The 21,556-nt window shown below is 39.6% G+C and overlaps 1 protein-coding gene across 3 annotated transcripts; it reads left to right on the forward strand.

Annotated features, from left to right (window-relative positions):
• The first annotated feature begins 1,273 nt into the window (after nucleotides 1–1,273).
• On the forward strand, nucleotides 1,274–21,527 carry sema4e (semaphorin 4e). Of its 3 annotated transcripts, none has more exons than XM_072668325.1 (16): nucleotides 1,274–1,348; nucleotides 3,133–3,338; nucleotides 8,778–9,098; nucleotides 9,890–10,035; nucleotides 10,776–10,838; nucleotides 11,579–11,677; nucleotides 11,804–11,903; nucleotides 12,995–13,105; nucleotides 14,331–14,482; nucleotides 14,663–14,835; nucleotides 15,327–15,483; nucleotides 15,595–15,817; nucleotides 16,318–16,433; nucleotides 16,769–16,932; nucleotides 18,112–18,164; nucleotides 19,615–21,527. In XM_072668325.1, the coding sequence occupies exons 3-16, from the start codon at nucleotides 9,002–9,004 to the stop codon at nucleotides 20,208–20,210; spliced, it is 2,250 nt and encodes a 749-aa protein (XP_072524426.1). In that variant the 5' UTR covers nucleotides 1,274–1,348; nucleotides 3,133–3,338; nucleotides 8,778–9,001; the 3' UTR covers nucleotides 20,211–21,527. The 3 variants fall into 3 exon arrangements, with proteins under 3 accessions (XP_072524426.1, XP_072524427.1, XP_072524428.1); XM_072668326.1 differs by lacking the exon at nucleotides 1,274–1,348 and adding an exon at nucleotides 2,321–2,393; XM_072668327.1 differs by lacking the exon at nucleotides 1,274–1,348 and adding an exon at nucleotides 3,022–3,045.
• The last annotated feature ends 29 nt before the right edge of the window (nucleotides 21,528–21,556 follow it).

The raw sequence follows: 21,556 nt of genomic DNA on the forward strand, positions 1-21,556 counted from the left end.
AAGAGGTCTCAAACAATCCTAAATTGTCATCATGGGATCTACAGGATCAGCTCTTGCCACATCTAAAGTCAAAGTACAGCATCTACCATTAGAAAGAAACCACACGTTTGATTTTAATGGGAGGTGTGCAAGGAGGAAACCCTTACTGTCAGCCAACCACGGACAGAAGTCTTCCAGGGAACACCTAAGACCAAGACCAGGACTTCGGGAACAATATGCTTCAAACAGATAAATCCAAAGTTGGATTATTTGGACACAGTAACAGAGGACACGTTTGGCGTAAACCAGACACAGCATTTGAGGAACACAAATGTTTATATTCATAGTGTTCCACTTTTTATAGGCTGTACTTTTTTAGATCTTCTCCCAAATTAGATATAATCAGCTTGAAAGATCAGCGTTTACTGGTGGAGGAACTGCACATTTAAAAAGTTTCAGAACTATGAAAAAATAAACATTTCCACAATGCAGAAACACGTGCAAGTAGGGAAGCATAATCTTGCTGGTTGTAAAATTCACATTTCTGAGCAGTGAAAGAATGCAGATTTAGAGACAGAAAGTGCTTATGCAGCAATTTCATATTCAGGTACATTTACATCATTACACATGTATAAAGCTACTAAACAACCTGCTGAAACTCAACTTTTGGTTTCAGAACCAAAGACGAAGATGGAAACAAAAAAGTGTAAATATAAAAGTTCAGTTTAATGGTAATAACTATTTATGACTGGCTTTTACTGGTTGTTTAAACGTTTGGTTTCAGAACATAGTATGCAAACAAAAATGTTCTACTAAAAAAAGGGCATCAGTTGGACGTTGGGAAGCTTCATGGTATCGGTGCTCTGTTCTGCTGATATCGATCGGCCCCGAAACCAAAATAGAAACACACACAGGTTATTGTACAGCAAAACAGTCCCCATGGAATATTATCCTGTGTTTTTTTATTATTTACTTCAGCATTATCAGAATTACATATATAGTATAGTATACTGGTGGTCTTATATAATAAATATCTAGATTTGCCTTGCATTACAACATCATATTGACAACATCAGGGTCCTAATACCACCACTGTGAAGAAATCTGACTTGAATGGCTGAATTTATTTCAAATTCTGAAAACAATATTAATAAGCTATTGCCTGTTTTGCTAAACTGTAGCCACCAGATGGAGCCAGTGTTTGCTGATCACTGAGAGCACCCTCCCCATCCTGGAGGTTTGCTTAGGCCAGGTAGCTGTCACAGTAATCCCTCAGTGATGAGCTGAGACCTCAGTCTTCAGTCAGACTTGGAGGGCATTTCACAACAGCGTTTGCTTCCTCAGTTAGCCTGATTAACTTACCTTAAAGGTAAGATCATTCCTCTTGAGCAATCTTCGGTTTGGGATGAAGTATCCCGTCTTTATTGGGAAATCTTGTTTTGTGAAATACTGCCCTGGATTCCTCTCCAGCTGTGATGTGTGTGATTGAACAGTGGTTATTATGGAACTGACATACGGGGAGACTCTGGTTTCTGGTTGTTTCCTCGTACCCTCAGTGTCGTGAGAATGATTTCACACGCAGATATGGAGCAAACTAAGTCATGCGTGCCTGGAAAAGCTTTGAAAGCAACCTCGCTTCATTTACAGTTTCAGTTTTGCATGCAGCCCTTTTTTTTCTCAGGGTTGAGAAGTACACAGACCACAGCAGGTCGAACTGAAGCCGGTTTAAGATGTTAAGAAGACACACGGAAGACACGCAAGCGACCATAAAACCCACCTGTTCGTGTTAAGACTTGCCACACACGCTTTTGTGGACGTCCTGTACCATTATGTGGCAAGCTTAGACTGCACGAAAACAATGTAAAACACGAAGCTTCAAGCGCTTCTTGAGTAAGACATGAAGAACTTCAGCTGACGAACACCGGACATGTATTATTGTGTTTCTCAGACTAATCTGCTTTGGTGTTGGAGAAGAACCCCAGGACATCCTAACTTCAAGAGACGGCCTAAATAAATAAATTAATTAATTAAAAAATAAAAATAATAATACATAATAATTTCATAATTATCAGACAGTACAACCGTGATATTTCTTTTCTTTTCTTTTTTATTAAACCAAAAAATATATATATACATTCTTGAAACGCCTACCGGACGATTGTCCAATAAGAATTAACTTCTAACTGGCTCTGGGTAGCTACAGCCAAGTGAGCTCTCCCATTGGTCACATAAAAAGCGTAACCCAAAATTGACAGTGGAATCAACCAATCACGGCTTTGATTTCCAGTGGGCGGGACAAACAGTTAACGTATTTTCTGACTGATAGCTTAACAAGCTGCGGGTCTATGTGCGAGGACTTACACACAGGACACATTAGCTACCGAAAGTGTGACTGTAAAACTGCTACACACAAGGTAAAATATTAAATATATGTATAACACGTCTTAAATAAAACATGTATGATCATATACAAGATTAAAATATCCATGTTTACTCTAGAATGGCCAAAAGTGTCCGTTACCCTTAGCTTTGTGCTAGCTAACGCACTCCTAGCCAGCTAGCTAGCTAGAATCCTACGAGTAACGCTATGCTAGCATAAATTAGCATTGTAGTGGAGTCTCTAGCTAGCACTGCATTCAGTTTACTGGGAACACACCCATGATTTAAGTGAGTTAAATGCGTGAATAACCTCGCAAACCATAAACCACAAACGTTTGGACATGTGTGAGTGTAGTGTGGCTAGCTACCATGTACTTAGAGAACATGTCCAAATTAGGTTGAAAAATGCTGTAGAAGTCCTTTAACGTTCATTGCCTCCAATAAATAAATAAAGACCTTTTTGCTCAGCAGCTCCAAGTGCCTCCACTCGCCTCAAAGCCCACTGTGTGTTTGGGGAGGTTGGAATAGGCACATTTAACCAGTCAACAAAAGTGTAGCTAACTACATTTCTACAGGAGGACGCAGTGTGAAGTGCCTCTCTTCCGCGCTCTCTTTCTCTGCTGCCTCTTTCCCTCCCTCCTGCAGTGACATGTGGGTGTGTGTGTGAGAGAGAGAGAGAGAGAGTGTGTAAGTGTGTGTATCTGTGTACTCTTTCTCTTGGTTTCGTAGGCTGAGGAATCTAACTGAAGCTCTTTCACTCTTTCTTCACCGCAGGCTCCGAGCAGTTTGACTTTTTCACAGCAACAATGCCGGTGACTCCATGAGCTCCATTCACTCCGGCTTGGAGGAGAGACAGCAGCTTATCCTTCACACACACAAAGATTTGCATAAAGGGGACGACAGGTCGTGTGTGAGTGAGTGTCAAGTCATGCTGTAGAGTATTTCACAGGACAAGTGACAGACCCAGATTGGTGTACAAGGTAGGTTTCTTATCTGGATTGTCGCCACTGCCATTATACTGAAGTTAGACTTTGTACCGACACACTGAACTGCCTCAAGAGAGATTTATTACAAGCCACTCAGCGCAAGGAGTGTTTTTCAAGCTCCTCACCATCATAAACTCAGTGTAGTAGAGTTGTAAATATCAGTTACTGATACTGATATGATTGAAATATGGTTACTTAAAATGGGAAATGTGTGCTTGGTAATTTATAATAAGCCTGAAACTCAGTAGAACTTACAGAGGAAGTGGACAGAGGTAAACTAATTATGGAAATATTGGCCAGTCTTCATGGTAGAGCATGCCTTCTCCTGTATTATTAGTTTTATATGTATTATATTTTTATTTGATTTTGTAGACAACAGAGACAAACACTGACTAACAAAATTTACTCACGCCTGTGAAGAAAAATAGGTTTAAACTGTGACGTTAATTGACAGCTACTGCATGTAAACACTGAGGGTCCTACAGCTCATGCACACAGAGCTTGCATTTAAGTTTAGGATTCTTCTTCTTCGTACTTTTCTTAAAAACATCTTCATTGCTAGCCTAACTAACCACCCCTTCTCTTCAACGCTTCAACGTTCAGGGGTCAGCCCTAGTTGCTTGTTGTTAGGACACAGTACTAGTTCATGATCAGTTTGTCCTGTTTGACAGTTTCAATACCTGTGGCTTGTTACACTTGCCTATTTAGTTTTTTATTTGGCTTCCTGACCAATGGTAGTCTACATCTGCACAATGCAGGTGAATATTCACAGAGATGCTTTTCGTGTGCCATTATCATGAGAGTGCCTCTCAGCGAGTCACATTGCAAGGTCAGAACTAACTGTGTTATAATTCACATTAACTATATACTACTTTTTATTAAATAAAAGGGACCCTTTAAGGCCATTTAGAAGTGTGCCATTAATTCACTGTCTAAAGTTCACCAGTCTGGAAGGTATTTCTCTAACAATTGCTCTGTTGTCTTGTCTCTCCTTGAGAATTCTTGGCAGGAAGAGAGAAATTTTGCAACTCTGTCTAAGCCTGTGCATGCTTGTCCGTGTGTTTTGTGTGTGTGTGCGCACATGCATGTGTACCTGAGGTTGAACTGTGTGAAACATCCTAAGTGCAGTCCGACAAGCTTCGCTCGATCTCTGTAGTGCCAGTTCCTGCATCACACCCATGTTGTTGCATTAGTGATAACAACTCCACTGCCATAAAGACACAAACCTCCTCGATAAGAGCCCTTAAACCAAACAAAGCTACAGTGGTTTATTAGTCATTCTTGGTTGACTGAGGTAATCCTTCCTTTTAACATCTTTAACAAGAAACACTACAGCATCCTCTTTTGAGACACAGAGGGCCGTTTGGGGCCTAAGCTGTCAAACCAGTCGACATTTTTGCTCTGTTCTTGCTTCCTGCACACCTGGATCGCTTAGTCAACTGCCGCAAGACACTTATTAGAGGGCTCACGTGTGTCAGGAGGCAGGTTAGAGCTAAAGGTGGACTGGCTTGTGGTTTGAAAGGGCATTTTAGTTCTTTTAAATGTGTGAATATCAGCATTTTCATCTGCATATCCCACAAAGTACATTTTTTATTGTTATTATTGAGAAAGTTTAGCATTCCTTTGATGTAAATGCAGTAAGAGTGAGGCATGATATTATCTACTTGCATTCCAACATTCTTTGTGGTTCTGTGTTGCAGACTAAAGCCAAAAAAAAACAAAAACCTATATCAGACAAGGCCTGTCAAGATAATTGCGTTACCGACTTATCGTACACTATATGTACTTGACTTCGTTCATTTTTGCTAACCTTGTTACTGCCCATTGTGTATACTCGCATTTTAGTTTGTGTTTTTTATTTTTAGTGACACTTGTCATGTGCGCACAGTGACCAATACATCATATAATGGTACCTCCACATGCACAGAGTGGCCTGTGACATGTAGTGGTGTAACATCTTACCCATCCACTCACGGTTCAACAGTCTTTCACACTGTTTATTGAAATCATAAGCAGACATTTGCTTGTATTCCAATGCAAGACAAACAGAAAATTCCTTGCAACATGTGTATGTCTTATTGTGATACAACAAGTGTTGCAGAGGGGTCCCGAGCCATCAAGCGCAGTGTAAAATGTGTGTAAAACTAATGAGTCTCTTGGGAAAAAAGAGTAAAGACTTAGCACCTAACCAAATAACTCAGTATAGTGAGTGAACGTGGTCAAACATGAGAAGTGACTTTACCCTGGTGTTTTAGTGGACAGCAAAATGTCTCTCAGTTTATTCTTTTTTTTCTGATTCAAAAAAAGATCCGATCCATGCCGAAAAAACTTGTTCCATTCTCAGTTTTTTTTATTTGTATATTGAAAATTGTGGTGTAATTGCATTATTATGCTATTAGATCAATTTGTGGCATAAAATGTTATGTTGTAATATCGTTTATAGCAGTTATTTCTGAGACACTAAATAAATAGCCACCGTGTACTCATATGCCAGACTGAATACCAGATTAAAGTGAGCAGAATTCAAAAAGTATAATGCGTTTTCCTTTTGTACACTGAGTGAAGTTTGTGGAACACAAGGGTCAAATAAGAAAGACAAACCCAACACAGATTAACAAAGCATCTCCATAGAGTGCACCACCTACAGTGGCATGCAAACGCTTGGGCAGCTCTAATCCACATTTTTGTTACTGTGGTAGGATAATGATCCTAATCTTGCCTTACAATCCACAGTGAACTACCTCAAGCTGAAGGCTTTGTCATGGTCCTCACAGTTCCTCAAACTAAACGTAATTGGAAAAAACCCCAACCAAGAACTGAAAGATGCTATTTTTAAATAACAAGCTGGGCAAAAGTTGGGGTTATGTAAGTATTTGCCATGCAGGGTGCACAAACGTTTGCTTTGGGCTTTTTTTCCAGTTATAAGTTTGCAGTTTGTAATTTTAAGATTGTAAAATGTAGAAATAAGAAAGTTTAAAGTTTAAATCATGAAAAAATGCTTGATATTTAGCTTCAGGTCATTTGGGATATCAGTTTATCCTGTATTCGCTGAACTATTCCTAGTAACAGACATTTTGACCAGGGGTGCCCAAACTGCCACGGCATTTCTAAATTATAAAACTGTCTACAATTGCTCTACAACAAGTCCATGTTGCACGTCGATGTTATTAGAGAATAACAACATTGTGCATCTTCATTGGGCACAAGAATTTTCCTGTAATAAAAAAAGATGTCTAGTGGGATGAATTCAGCTTCTTTTTGCATGAGGCTGATGAAAGGATCTGAATGTGGTTCAAACTAGTCCAAAGACTATCCTGCTTGGTGTGGAATCTACAGGTCGGTGCTGGTGTCTGGAATGTTTTACTGGCACACATGAGGACTTCTAATACCTTCTGGAGAATATCTGGACTGGTCAAGTACATCCTTGCATGGCTACAGTGTATACACGTTCAGACAGACCTTCCATCATGATGATAAAAGCACATCACTGAAATGTTCCAGAAACATAACAGCAGTCTTCAGATTCAGTAGGGGGAGGTGGAAAGCATTCTCAGTAGGACTATGCAGAAACTGTGCAGTGCAATCATTTCCACATGGAACAACATGCCTGCACAATGTGTTCTGCATCTTTTAGAGTCCATGCCCAGGCAAATTCACAACATGCTTCCAGATGAACTGGCAACTCTGAGTATGTTACATCCACTAGCAGACTCTGTCATGATCAGCATAAAATGAAATAACACTGTTTCAGGAAAACGAAAAACAGAAGTCTGTGTTTAAGGCTGTTAAGAGGAAGGAGATGAGGTCAGCTTCTCTCTAAATTTACTCTGAAGGTAAAGCATCATGCCCGTTCAGCAATAACTGTACACTATTTGAACAGGGACGAACGACTGACACTGATTTTTTCACCCTTAGTCGGAAAGCTTCTTACAACTTCTCTTCTTCTTTTTGGAAATTTGTGATTAGCCAAGGTCATGATGTAGTGCTTCTCAAATCCAGACTTGGAGGACCATGGCACTGCGCAATTTCAGGCTTTACCCAAAACACGTCATTCAGCTCATGATCATTAATTGAATCAGGTGGATGTCTCATCATGAGTACACAGGAATACAGGATGCAGTGCACCACCTACAAAAGCTGCGTGTTCGTTGATGGAACCTAACATTTTTTGCAGAAGCATATTCTGAGGCAGTTTGTTCATGGTAGTATGTGTGTGGCACTAATATGAGTGTATCAGACATTATCAGTTAAAAAAAGTTCACGTATGTACTAGTTATTAGGAGTAGTGGCCACTTTACCAAGTGCAAAATTGGTATATTGGTTCAGGAACAGCCCAAGAACCAATAATGGACAGGCTTATCATAAACTGGAAGCTGCTGGAACAACCATGTTAGCCGTCAAAAATTCTGTCCCAGAAAAATAACAGTTCTGAGAAATCTGTGATGAGTGTATGTAAACATTTGATCTGAACTGTACTTAAATGACATCATTCATTTTGTTCATTCATGCTGTTCGCTCTGTGTGTCTCGGTAGAAATTCATCAACTTTTCTAGTCTTCAGCTGCCCAGTTTTGGTGAGCTTCTACTCGCTGCAGCCACGGTTTTCTGTTTCTGGCTAACAGAAACCAATCCGCCTTGTTTGACTAATGTTCAGGGTGCTTTTCTGCTCACCACAATTGTACACAGTGGTTATCTGTAGCCTTTGTGTCAGCTCCAACCTGACTGTTCATTCTCCATTGATCTCTCTCTTCAACTAGCTAAGTGCAACTCCACAGACTGTTGTGTTGAAAATTTTGTGAGCATTTGTAGAAATCCTCAAACCAGCACTTCTGACACCAACAATCATGTCATGATCATAATTACTGACATTACATTTTTCCATATTCTGGTGATTAATGTGAACATTACCTGAAGCGGCTGATCTGTGTATACATGATTTTATGCATTTCAATGCTGCCACACAATTAGCTTGTTTGATAATCACATGAATGAGTAGGTGTACATGTCCACTTAATAAATTGCTCAGTGAGTGTATATTAACTGCATCAGCTCTACACTAAACAGTATGCAGTTGGGTATATGCCTAGCATATTGACCACCTCCAGCCTCTGATATGACAGCCTGAACATTTGAACCTGTACACAACGAGTTGACGAGTGACTGCAACACTGGATTAAGTGTTTCAGTCAACGGCGCTGGCTTTTGTTTCATCCCATAACACGTGAAAACAGACCTGGGTGTCTCCTTGCTGCGGAAAGAGCTTTCTGAAGCCACATTTACATTACTATAGCAGTGACAGAATTACTGCCGCCACTACTGTTGCCTCTTATGCCTCTCTGTAACTCACTCACTGCCCCCCCCCATCCTAATCTCTCTCTCTTTCTTTCTTTCTTTTTTTCTACCTCTCTCTCTCTCCACTCTTTCTCTCTCCCAGATGGCCTCACATGGTTCCTGGGTCTTTGAAGAAGCAGCCCGCATGGACAAAGCCAAGTCATATATCTCTTTATGGAGGCACCGTTGACTGGAGGAGAGATCCGTTGAAGCCGTTGCTTTTCGGAACCTCCAGCACGGCTGAGCTCTTTTACAGTCTGAGCCTGAGGAGGCTGAGAGTGGGCTTTGTTACGTTGCCTAGACTGGGATAGCTGAAGAGCCGAAGACATGTTGCCTCTCCTGGTTCTGTGTCTTTGGTGTCTGCCTCTGCTGACCGCAAAACAGATCTCGCTCAGCACACCCCGGAGAACTGTCCCCCTCAGTGGTAAGTGAGCTGTCACTTACAGTCACTTGTCTTCTGTTTTTCAGAAGATCACTTTTGTAATTAAACTGGACTGTACTGTACCATGCGCCAAGTCACTTGTCATGTCAATTACAGTAAAAGTTACACTGTAAAAACCTTTTTCTTGGAATGTGAAAGTGTATTAAATATAGTCAGTATACGTAATATTTCTACATGTGAGTGTTTTTTTTTTTGGTTTGAGATGGTTAATGTGTAATGCCTGAAACAGGTGAAATTTGTAACATTTGTATTGTCTGACAATAAAATAAATCAGTTTTACTAGACAATAACTGGATCAAAACAAGTAAAAAATCTTAAAATAAGTTCAATATTTTTCTTAAAACAACATCATAATATATATTTATTAGATTTTGGTTTGTTTGTAGTGTAAGACTTGATCACCACTTTTTAAAAACACATTTGGAATTGTAATTTTCCTTGAACTTTATTTTAGCATGGTCTGTAACTCTGAGTCCTTCCTACTTATGGCTTGAACCACTTGCATTTCACAGTCATTTTGTACATTTACCTGCAGTGAGATTGGTTTTATATTAAACAATGTGTTAATATTTGATTGTGCCCAAAAATATTGTGTTGTAAAGCCTTTGCATGTAGTGTGCAGTAAATTTACAGTTGAATTATCTTATATTACTAAATATTGGACAGATGAAGTTTCCTTTGTTCGGTAGGCCTGTTACAAACAGCACGTGTGTCCAGCCCAATAGCTTATAATACACAATGGACACTAAAGAGCGTTGTGTCCCTGTTGCTAGGTAACGGTGGTCATGTCTTTCGAGAGGAGGGGGTGTGGAACTACTCCACCATGCTGCTGAGGGAAGACCTTGGGCTGCTCATCCTCGGAGCCAGAGAAGCCATCTTTGCCCTGGACCTTTCCAATATCACCCATAAGAGGGCTATGGTCAGGAGAACAATTCTCAGCTTTGAATTTTAAGAGTTTTAAGAGTTTTGATCTGGCTGTTTTTATGTTTTGGTGTGGTGCATTTGTGAGTGTGTGTAATAATAATATTAGTAATAAAATGCTGTTTTTATATTTGCTATACTTAATATAGTGAGAAGTTCTACATAAAATGTGCTAGACACTGAAAACACCACATGTGGTGAAAACACCACATAAACCACTCTCACTGTGAAGAACCTTTTCTTCAGACTTACAAATCTCTATTACAAACATGATTCTTTGTATTTAAGAGTGTAGATTAGCGCTGAACAATATTGGGGAAAAAAAACTTTTTTTGTTTTGCAATATATTTCCAATACTAAAAAATATGGAAATTGAAAGGCAATGATCCAACAGGCCATGATATCAATAATGCTGTCTGTGTACCAAAGATTATGTTAAATAATGAAATTGGGCAGATATAATCTGCCTCTGGCATACTCAATGCGTCAGTGATACCAAAATGGCAGTGTTAATGTGTGTCCGTCAGAACAGCATTTGAACAGCCATTGGCTTTTTATCGCTGTGTTCATGTACTGGACACTTCATTAGACACACTAACCTTGTTGATATTTTTTTGTACATCCTGTATTTTGTACACTCCTGTATATGTGTAGATATCTGTAGATTATAGTAGTTTATATTTGAATATTTAGTAAAAGTGACAGTGTATAACATATTATTTTGCCATTTTTTTTTAGGTGAAATGGCAAGTTCCCCAAGAAATGCAAGACAAGTGTTCACACAAAGGAAAAGATTCACAGGTAATGTCTCTAAGGTTTTTGGTTTTGGCTTAGTCTGCTTTTAAAAATGTACCTGTGCACTACATATGAAAATATGTTCTGAAAATAAGTGAGCCATAAATCAGTCTAATAATATCTAAAACATTCCGAAAAGGTGCCAGTGAGGTTAGCTGCCACCCCAACTGCTCTGATTAGATTCTGTCTGTTTCTATTCATTTCCTGTTCTTTCACATGTTCTAACCTCTTTTTCTTTTCACCATGGCTTACAACTTATGCACATTCTGCACTGTATACATCCAACCTAATAATATACCTCAACTCGCTCATAAGATCTCAACTACTTTCTTCAAAAGAGTTCTATATTGCTGTATTTGTGTTTAGTTGCATCTGTTCTAATGTGTTGTAGAGGTTTTTAATAGCAAAAAAATATATATCTTATTGTCTATATCTCTTATTACAGAGATATAGGGTTATAAACTCTATATATCGCTGCCTGTCTTACTGGCTAATCCTGGTGTGTAATGATTATTAGGACGTATTAGAATCAACCATGCTATTTAATTGACTTCTGACATCCAGAATAAATGATTATATTCCATAGCCGATCCACTGTTTTGTTCTCATTCAGCTTCCTTAACAACTGGGGAGGGTAGGGTGGTGTTTAGTTGAAGGTCATGCTGGGCTGGTGAGGACTGAATTGTTAGACTTACTGAATGCTGTTTGTCATGGTTAATTTTTACTAACTATTATCTCTTTTTCAGATCGAGTGCCAGAACTATATCCGGATTCTTCATAAAATTGCTGATGGTAGGATGTATGTTTGTGGGACCAATGCTTTCAGTCCAACCTGCGACTACATGGTAAGCCAGAGCTGGTGTTTGCAGCTGCCACAATATCCTCCTGTCATGTTATTTCTCACGTAGTGGTGTACATTGTGCTAATGCTTAAACTCACACAGATCCTTTGCTGTGTTTTCTCTCTTTCAGTCATATACAGATGGCAGGCTGACCCTGGAAAATAAACGAGAAGATGGAAAGGGAAAGTGTCCGTTTGATCCTTTCCAGAGATACGCCTCAGAACTTGTTGGTATGTTCTCCAGCTCTGCCTTAAGTTCTTGTAAGTTTGGTACAGTATGGACCCAAAGGTGACTGGCTTACCCTGCAGCACTTAATGGCATCATTATCATAATAAAAGGTCCAAACCATGGTATCTCCCTCCAAAGTGAGGAAACCATTTGGCTTATTTAGCATACGACAGAGTAACACAGGAAGAGCTGTTTGACCAAAAGACGTAATCAACCTAAAACTTCATTGACAAAGGGAACTGGTCTAGACATGAAGGTGACAACTCAATTTCCATTAGGTTGATCATTGTCTGAACTGGGTACCTATGTTGTGTTCTACTACTGGTTGTTCAGCCTAGCGCCGCTCATTCTGAGGTAATAAAGATTTACCATTTTTCATCAAGCTTGGACAGACATCCTTTTTTCTGACATCTTGCAGATCCCTTTTGATGTAAAGAAGAGATATATCACAGTAGGGAACACAGTGTTCTTTTTTCATTGCACATTGGTTGCAGTATTTGCCTTTTCTGGAGTCTGGAGTTCTTTTCCAGTTTTGCACTTTACGTCAGTATACAGATACAGTTGTTTGACTCTAAGTGACACTGTGCAATATATGTAACTATAAGTGGTAGTGCTTTTGAATGTTTTATGCAACCAAAATAGGGGTAAACCTTAAGAAATAATGCAGGCAAAAACAAAGCAAATCATTTTACATGAACTATTTTTTTTACATATCGCTTACTGAAAGTAGGAATTGCAATTCAGCCAGTAGTTAATCAGTTAATTTGATTTATTTTCATTCTTAGCAGCAAAACATGCTAAAAATGTGTTGAACCTGTCAAAAGATACTGGAAGAAGGAGAAGAACCATTCAGTATCCATTTGTGCTGCACACATAGGAGTGTTCTCTGCATTTAACCCATCTGTGCAGTGAACAGTAAACAGTGAACACACATGCCCGGAGCAGTGCGGCGCCTGAGGAGCAGTTGGAAGTTAATTATTAAATTATGTCATTGTTATAGTGCAGAGTAATGGCATTTGAGAGTTGACCTTGAGCATTTAACGCTGAGAAGAATGTAGTAAGTTTTCACGTTTTTGCTTTTTTCCTCTTTTAGATGGAGTTCTGTTTTCAGCGACCTCAATCAATTTCCTAGGCTCAGAGCCAGTAGTGATGCGAGGCTCCCCTGAACCTATCCGCACCGACTTCAAAACCTCCTGGCTAAACGGTAAGATTTCATGCAAATACATATAATGTACATACAAGCACAAACAACAAAGATTTGAAAAAAGATACAGCTAAAATATTTTATTTGTAAATGGTTCAGTGATGCCAGTCTTAGACAGTTGATGTTGGTATATTTGTCTCTTTAAATGTTTTTCTTAGTAATCTTTTAAAAGTTTAAAAATCTAGTTTAAAAATGAAGAACTACTGGAATAAAACAGTGGCAAACAAACAGTGGTAAAACAATTTAAGTTCTGTATGTTTTATCTGAAGCTTAAAACAGACTTTATTATGTATTCTTTCCTTGTATGAAGCAGTTTGTGTTTCAGTCACTATAAAAACTCTAAAGGGTCCTGGCACATGACTCTTACAACAGACTAAAATCCATTAGTTAAACTTCTGCTCGTGTTCACAGTCAGTGATGTACTTTTTTCAAGTAATTAGTCACACTCACTGGAAATCAGGGCATGATTGGTTGATCGCATTGTCATTGCCTGTATTACACTTGCTGTTAATTTAAACATGGAAGTTTTTAAATACAGCTCTTTAAGAGCTAAGCATGGCTAATGCTAGAGGGAGGGCAAGTTAAAAATAGGTGGGTAAATTGGCTGTACCAAATTGGGAGAACAAGAAAAAGAAAATGATAAAACAAATAAAGAAACATTGAAATTTAGTATCTTTCTCATTATACATATCAGATGAACTCAGTACAAAATTGTGCCCTGTTCACTGTAGCGTAAAGTGTTTTGGCATCGCACTGTTTTTTCTGTTAGTCTGAATATCCACTCTTACAATCCTACAATGCACTGCAATCAAAAGATCGCTTAGTCAAGTCAAGCTTGCAGCCAAGGTCCTTGGACGCCTTGCACGCTCTGCTATCCAAAGACTGCTTTAGAATGCTCAGTCACACACATTTGAGGCTGTACTGTCATTAACATGCATTTCCATTTATTTATGTTATATTCAAAAACTGACATTAAAAGATATGTTTCATTACATATTCTGCTGCAATATCTCCCCTACGTCAGTCTTCAGTAACCTATTAAAATCTACCGCAGCTGCCTCATTGGCTTTAAAACACCACTACTGAATCCTAGCAAGCACTCATAATGTACTGTCATATGTAACAAAATGCACCTTGATAATTTGATGCAGTATGAGTCAGTAAACTAGTATGTGAGCTTGACACGCATTTGAAATTGTTAGTGATTAAATGCTGTTGATTTTAGAGCCCAATTTCATTGGCATGCAGCACATAGCTGAAGGGGAGCAGAGCCCAGAAGGGGACGATGACAAGATTTACATCTTCTTTAGTGAAACAGCTGTGGAGTATGACTCTTACAGCAAGCTGGAAGTGTCACGGGTGGCCCGAGTCTGTAAGGTAAGCCGCACCTCTACAGGCAAGTTTTTCTACCCAAAGTCTGGGTATGAATGTAGAGACGTAGTGGACATATAGATCTATAGGCCTATTTCCCAGTACTTATGATTGTGTAAATTAGCTGGTGTCATCTTGCTTCCTTGTGTTTCGCCTTTTTTTTCTATATCTGGCTCTCTTTTCCAGAACGATATGGGTGGAATGCGGACGTTACAGAGGAAGTGGACGTCCTTTGTAAAGGCTCGTCTCGACTGTCCTGTTCCTGATACTAGCCTTCCTTTCCTCATTCAGGATGTGTTCCGCTTCTGCCCTGGCGACTGGAGCACCTGCGTCTTCTACGCCGTCTTTACCCCTCAGTCGTGAGTGTGATTCACTACAGACCAACACAAAGCTTACATAAAGCTTGCATAACTCTAGTCTACCAGGATTTTTGTCTCTTTTTTTATCAATTTTTTTTTGCCCATTTCCTCCCCAATTTGGGGCCACCAATTACCCAACCCATACAGAAAAAACGACTTGTAAGAGGTCCCTGTCCCTGTCATGCCACTTCAGGCTTGGCATGCCAGCAGTATGTAACTGCTGTGTAAAATCCTGTAATGTTACTCTACCACCTGCTTCCACATGCTGAAGCTAATAGCACAATCTGTATTTAGCCATTACATAAAGGTAACAAAAAAATGACATCCTTTAGTTCACCAACTTTTAACTGTAAATGTAATTGGTGTGATTCCATGGAAGGTCAAACTGTTGTTCATATGCTTCCATCACTTGTTAGTTTCATTAGCATCGTAGCTCTGTGAATTTAAATTTCCCCCAAACTAAACAGGGCTTTGGTGTGTTTGATTTTCAGGCACACTTCACAGTACGCTGCAGTGTGTGCCTACAGGATAGCAGACATCAGGCAGGTTTTCTCAGAGGGCAAGTTCAAAACTCCAGTCCCCGTGGAGACGTCATTCGTGAAGTGGGTGATGTACAGCGGTGATGTGCCCTTCCCTCGCCCGGGAGCTGTGAGTTTCACTGCTATTACTCAGTAACAGGTTCAGTATTTCAGCAAGTTAATAATTGCAGCAAGTTAGCTATTCAGGTTTTCGGAGTTATCAAACTGTTGTTCTCCCTAGTGTATCAATAACGAAGCACGGGAGAAGGGGGTTTCCCAGTCTCTGGATCTGCCTGATAGAACCCTCCAGTTTATCAGAGACAGGCCATTGATGGACCAGGCTGTCCAGCCCATCTCTGATCACCCTCTACTGGTTAAAAGAGGAGCTGCGTTTACTCGTATTGTAGTGGCCGGTGCTGTCGCACTGGATGGAAGCAGCCATCAAGTCATGTTCATTGGTACCGGTAAGTGTTATTTACAGGTGCACTGTATGTCTAAAAGTATCCAGACACTTTGGTACACCCATTGCTGACACAGGCATTCAGTTGCACACACACAAGCACTGCCAAAGAGTACATGTGAACCTAAGGTCACGATGGCCAATGTCAAGCGTCAGATAGAGGGGTATAAAGGGAAATTGTGAGTTGCGAACCAGTGGAATTGTGTTCTCTGGAGTGATGGAGTTCCATCTAATTACATTTTCAACCTGAAGTCAACATTACAGTCAACGTTAACATCTAGCCTACATAAAGCCAATAAGTTATTGGGCCATTTGACCTGGGCCATTTGACCTATTGACCTTGTCAATAGGAAATATGTTTATTTATTTTACAAAAATGTAGCTTTATTTCAATAAGCAAAAAAGACCAGACATATCTTTGACTGAAGTTAAGGTTAAGAGTGGGTGAGGTGTAACCTCTGAAATACAAACATTTCTGTTTGTGTGTGTGTTTGTGTGTAACAGAGAGTGGTTCAGTGCTGAAAGTGGTGAACTACAATGGACATACAGTGATAATAGAGGAGGTGCAACTCTTTCAGCCTACAGAGCCAGTAAAGACCCTGCGTCTCTCCAGTAGCATGGTAAGCACAGCACAGCAGTTACTTAATAAAGGTAAAGGTGCAAGAATTTGTCACTGGATCTTGGAGGAGTATTTTAAGAAATAGTGTGGATATTTGTATCCTAGAAAAACGCTTTATTTTCAAAAGTATCCACAGCTTCTACATCTCCATAGAAGATTTTCAGTAAGGCTGTAGTATAGAAACCTGCCAGTGACTCCTTTAAACCTCAAAGGAGGTTTAAAGGGTATTTTATTTAATTATGGCTCAGTTCACTTTAAAGATTCAAATCCGGTTAAATCTGGTACATCTTATTTTGACTCTGTTTGCAACTAATATGTGTGTTCTTATTAAATTAGCTCTATGCAGGCTCAGAGGTGGCGGCAGCACAGATGCCACTAAGCTCATGTGGCCAGTACCGCTCCTGTCTTGACTGTGTGCTAGCCAGAGACCCCTACTGTGGCTGGAAACTGACCGCTAAAGAGTGCACAGCTGTAAGCAGCGTTCAGCAAGATTCACACAGGTACATAGAATGCAGTAAATCATGTTTATTAAAGGTCTTAAGGTCTTTTTATTGAATAATAATGTGCATAGTATCATTATATAACAGCGACAAACACCGCCCATCCTTAAGATTGCATACATATAAGGCCAGGTTTCCATAGAGAAAATGAAAGGAGGAGAGAAGAAAAACAGCCCAAACAAAAGTTACATTGTCATGCTGTCTGCTACTGTGTTCTCAATAGAAGTCAAGAAGGGTTGCCAAATATCATAAAACTTCCTAGTGGACCACCTCACAGTATATCTAATCTTATCCAATTTAAAATGGTACATGACTTCGCTGATCCAGTGACTGTATGTTGGTGGGTTACTGTGTCTCCTGGCCAGAAGAGAACAGAAAGCAAATGTATTTATTTCCGATCTACCAAGAGGGATTTCCGCTATAGGAACATACCAAACAATAAATGGTGGTGCCTCTATGTCCCGGCCAGATATTGTAGAAAAGGTCTTAAAGATAGACTGCCAAAACGTGTGTCATTTTAAACATGTCCAGAACATGTGCAAAAGAGAAGCCGGGGCAGCCTACATCAATTACATGCAGAGTCTACATCAGATTTGATCTTAGGAAGTCTGGCTTCAGATCAGTGCAAATGGTGTAGAATTTTAAGCTGAGTATCAATGTGCTTTAGGCATATGGAAGAAGAGAAAATTCCAGAATGCAGTAAATTTAAGATGGCTGTGTGAAACTTCTCACATACTGTAATATTAATATCAAAATACTGGATTTGTTGTCTTTGCCCAGATCCAGTAACTAAATCCATTAAAATATAATTCAGTTAAAACAAATATAAAGTCAAAGAAACACAAGTATTCTACTGACTTGCAGCAGATCATCTGACATTCAGCATCCATCAGCATAGGAACTGGCTTCTCCAGTTGTGATTTAGTACTAATGCTCCAAATGGAAAGGTGTGAACTACGACACAACAGTTGAGGTGATGTTTCAATACAGTAAAAATAAATGAAGTTTCATTTATGTCAGCCGCTGAAATGAAACTGTGTGTATCTTAATATATATTTGTCCTTATATACATGACTTTTTTTAGATTTGAGAGTGTTTAGAAAAGGGTCTAGACTTCAGTAGAAGTAGAAAGATGTAAATGCAACTGATTTCTACCAACTAAGTTATTCTCTTCTACAGTGATGTGATTCAGAGTCTGACGGATGGAAATGCTACACGCTGTCCATTAATCGGTGAGTCAACACATAGATGTTTATATATACCACAAAGAGGATATGTAAAAGTTCTGACAATGAAACAGAAAACAAAACTCATTATCTACAGATGCCTCAGGACTATAAAGAGCCCATCCAATAATTTTGTTCGCTCCTATTAAAGAAAGAAATATTGTCACAAGTTGTCATTTAGAGGTTAGGGTTTGGGAAACCTTCTGATTATAATAGAAGTACCCCAAGAATAGTCGTGTTGCCGCTGCTTCGGTGCCAGGGTGGTCCACTGCCTGGGTGGCCCCCTCTCTATGGTGGTCCTCTGGGGTCCTGGCCATTGGGTGGTGGGGTGGGAGGGTCCTGGCAGGGTGTGCTGAGAGATAGGCAGACTGTTGCCTGTGGGGCTGGTGGGGTGGGTGATGTGTGTGGATGTATGGAGGTGGTTTTGTCTGTTTTCTAGCATCACCACTGATCATGTTCTCATGTTGGCTCAACCAACAAATCTTTTTGTTGTCCTGTCAACATTTGTCTGTATGTTTTGTATATCTCCCTAATCATATCATCATATGTAGTCTGTTCGACTGCTTCTTTGTCTTTCTGTCTAGTGGTTTGTCTGCCTGTCTGGTAGTTTGTCTTGTTTGTCTGTGTAAAAGTCCTTTTATGTTTTATGTTGTTACGGTATTAGAGTGGGTTGTAGGTATATAAGGATTTAAATTATGAAAAAGATAAAGTAACCCAAAAATTAAGATTTTGTGTATTTATTGTGTATGTATTTAGATAATTAACCTTAATTAATGCCTTTCAAATCTCAAAACCTTATCCTTCTCAATACATTGTATATTTGTGGATGCCCCTTCATATGAATGTAGTCAGCTACTTTTTTTTTACCCATTGCTGACGCACAGCTTGTCTATTTTCTGTAGAGAAGTAAAATTGGCAGTAAAATTGGTCTCTCTGCTGCAGATAAACAGGAGCCTATTGGCACCATGTCTAATGCCACTTGTGGGTTAGAGGGGTATAAAGCCCCCCAGCATTGAGCTGTGGAACAGTGAAACTATGTTCTCTGGAATTATGGTGCTCCAGTCAGTACTTTTGAGTTGGGGAGTTGGGGATGAGGTGGGGTGGTGATCATCCAACATCCTGACTTCACTAATGGTGTTGTTGCTGAATGCAATCGGATCTTCACAGTAATGCTCCAAAATCTAGTAGAAAGCCTTCCCAGGACAGTACACATAATCACTCCAACAATATGTCAACAAATGTCCCAATATCTTTGTCCATATAGTATATCATTTCTTATTGCTTATTTTCTGAGAGACAACAGTTTGAACTAATTCAGTGAAATGTTCCATGTGGACTGGGTTGTAAGTTTTGATGTTTATAGACTATTTTATAATTTACAAACATTTAATTAAGTAAAATTATGATTAGTATTAAACCAATCTTTTTGTGTGTAAATGTTTGCGTTCTGTTACAGAAAGTTCTAAAGCCGTGAATATGTCCTTTCTCCCGGGAAACACCATCAAACTATTTTGCCAGCCCAGTTCAAACCTGGCCCGTGTGGAGTGGCACGTAGACAAGCGTCTAGTTATCAGCTCCGACACATACGAGATTCAACGCGACGGTCTGCTGATCCTCAATGCCTCAGCTCAAGCCAGCGGCCTTTACACCTGCAGGTCGGTGGAAACCTACAACAACGTGGACTACATCACTCGGAACGCTGCATATGAGCTGAGGCAGGGGTCCGGGCAAACCAGACAGGCAGAAGAGACATCTCTGTTACTGCCACAAGCACAGAAGCAACAAAACACTGTGGTTGCTCTTCAGGTCATAGTCGTCTTTCTGTCGCTAATGTTAATAGCGCTAATTATGTGGAACGTCTACAACGGACATTTCAAGATATTAGGACGACACTGCAACCAGGGGCAAGAAGCTGAAGGTGGGCAAGAGTTTGCTCCCACTCTGGAGCCACTGCAGGCTGCAGACGGAAAGGTCTCAAAAGCAGGCAGTAACAGTAATAATAACCACAACAGAAGATCTGAAGGAAAGGATATGACCCAGCAGATTACATAGACAATATGTTTGAGTTCAGTTCAAACTACTTAGAAGGCCAATTCCGACCATGCCCTTCCTTGAGTGGCCTTAATGTGGACTCAGTGGACAGACTGTAATGCAAAAGCATTCCACAATTTACCTACACATTTCAGACAGTTGGGAGTTGCCATGCAGACCCTTGACCATTTGGTCTGGTTTTTAATTAATTTACACAAAGCTTTTGTACCTGCAATTCATTACCTACAACAGTAGTATCTGTACGGGCCCAGAAAAACAGGATCTTTTATTAATTCATAAAATTATCTTGGACAATTCAAAGCTTCTGAAGCGCTTGAAGATGCTTCAGATGGATTGTTTCTTTTTTTGGTAAAGTTTTGTAATTTTTGGATTTACAAAAAATACTGGCCAGGCTTAGTGCAGGGAGACTTCAGCAGTTAACTAACATATCAGATGCTTTTAAGGAACTGGGCAAAGTTAAGTAGGCCTGTTTGAGCAGAGAAATAACCAGACTATGCTGGAGTGTGGCATTGCTGGTTAAGATCCATAAAAAAAAAAAAAAACTATACATGGCCTGGATACACATCACCTTATCCAATCCATTAATCCGAAGATATTAAAACTTTCAGATTTCTACTTGAACAGCAAAAATATTACTTTTTATTCTGAAGTGTGAACTTCCTAGAATTCCATAGACTTTCTTTCAGGTATGAGGCACCAAATGACACTTCTCAGAAAATCAAATTTACGAAATAGTCATCTTGTGTACGTAGGCCCTCACTCAACATTGAAATATGCGCCCTGTTTAAACTTGCTGCTGGTGGAGCCTCCAGGCTTGCTTGCCTTGGCTGGGGTCTACACTAGTATGATTGAAAGCACAAGAACGAACTCGAAACTCCAGAGCCTCTCTAACTGTAGGTTGTCTGTCGGTTTAAGATATGTGGGGTCTGACCTTTACGTTTGCGATTTCTGAGATCTGTGACAGATTTGATGTTGAGATTAAATGAAACTGTGAATTTTAACATTGCAACTAAGAGGTGAGGGCCCACAACATATGACATCACAATACTTGAGCCATTATAGGATTGTAAAATACTGAGATTATGCGAATTATCCCTTCAAACGAAAACATAACCTCATTAAGTTTGCAGTTTGTTAATCTCACTTAAAAGTTTTGAACTGTGAAATCACCATTCAAAATAGGCTGTATCTTTACATATTAACATTTCTCCAGAGCAGTTTACAAAGACATGTGATTGTAATGTTAGGAATGTGAGCTGGTTGAGTAGTTTGGGGGTCATCTTTCACAAAAGCATTCATAAAGATTATTTTATCTTCTTGTTTTTCCTTATGTGGTCTTTTGTAAC

Source organism: Salminus brasiliensis, chromosome 23, assembly GCF_030463535.1.
Source record: "Salminus brasiliensis chromosome 23, fSalBra1.hap2, whole genome shotgun sequence".
Lineage (NCBI taxonomy): Eukaryota > Metazoa > Chordata > Actinopteri > Characiformes > Bryconidae > Salminus > Salminus brasiliensis.

Bases quoted from the DNA above. Each gene is read 5' to 3' on its own strand.
- sema4e (XM_072668325.1), top strand. From the start codon at position 9,002: ATGTTGCCTCTCCTGGTTCTGTGTCTTTGGTGTCTGCCTCTGCTGACC. The intron at 9,099-9,889 runs GTAAGTGAGCTG...CCCTGTTGCTAG, and splicing joins GAGAACTGTCCCCCTCAGTG to GTAACGGTGGTCATGTCTTT. The intron at 15,818-16,317 runs GTAAGTGTTATT...TGTGTGTAACAG, and splicing joins AGTCATGTTCATTGGTACCG to AGAGTGGTTCAGTGCTGAAA.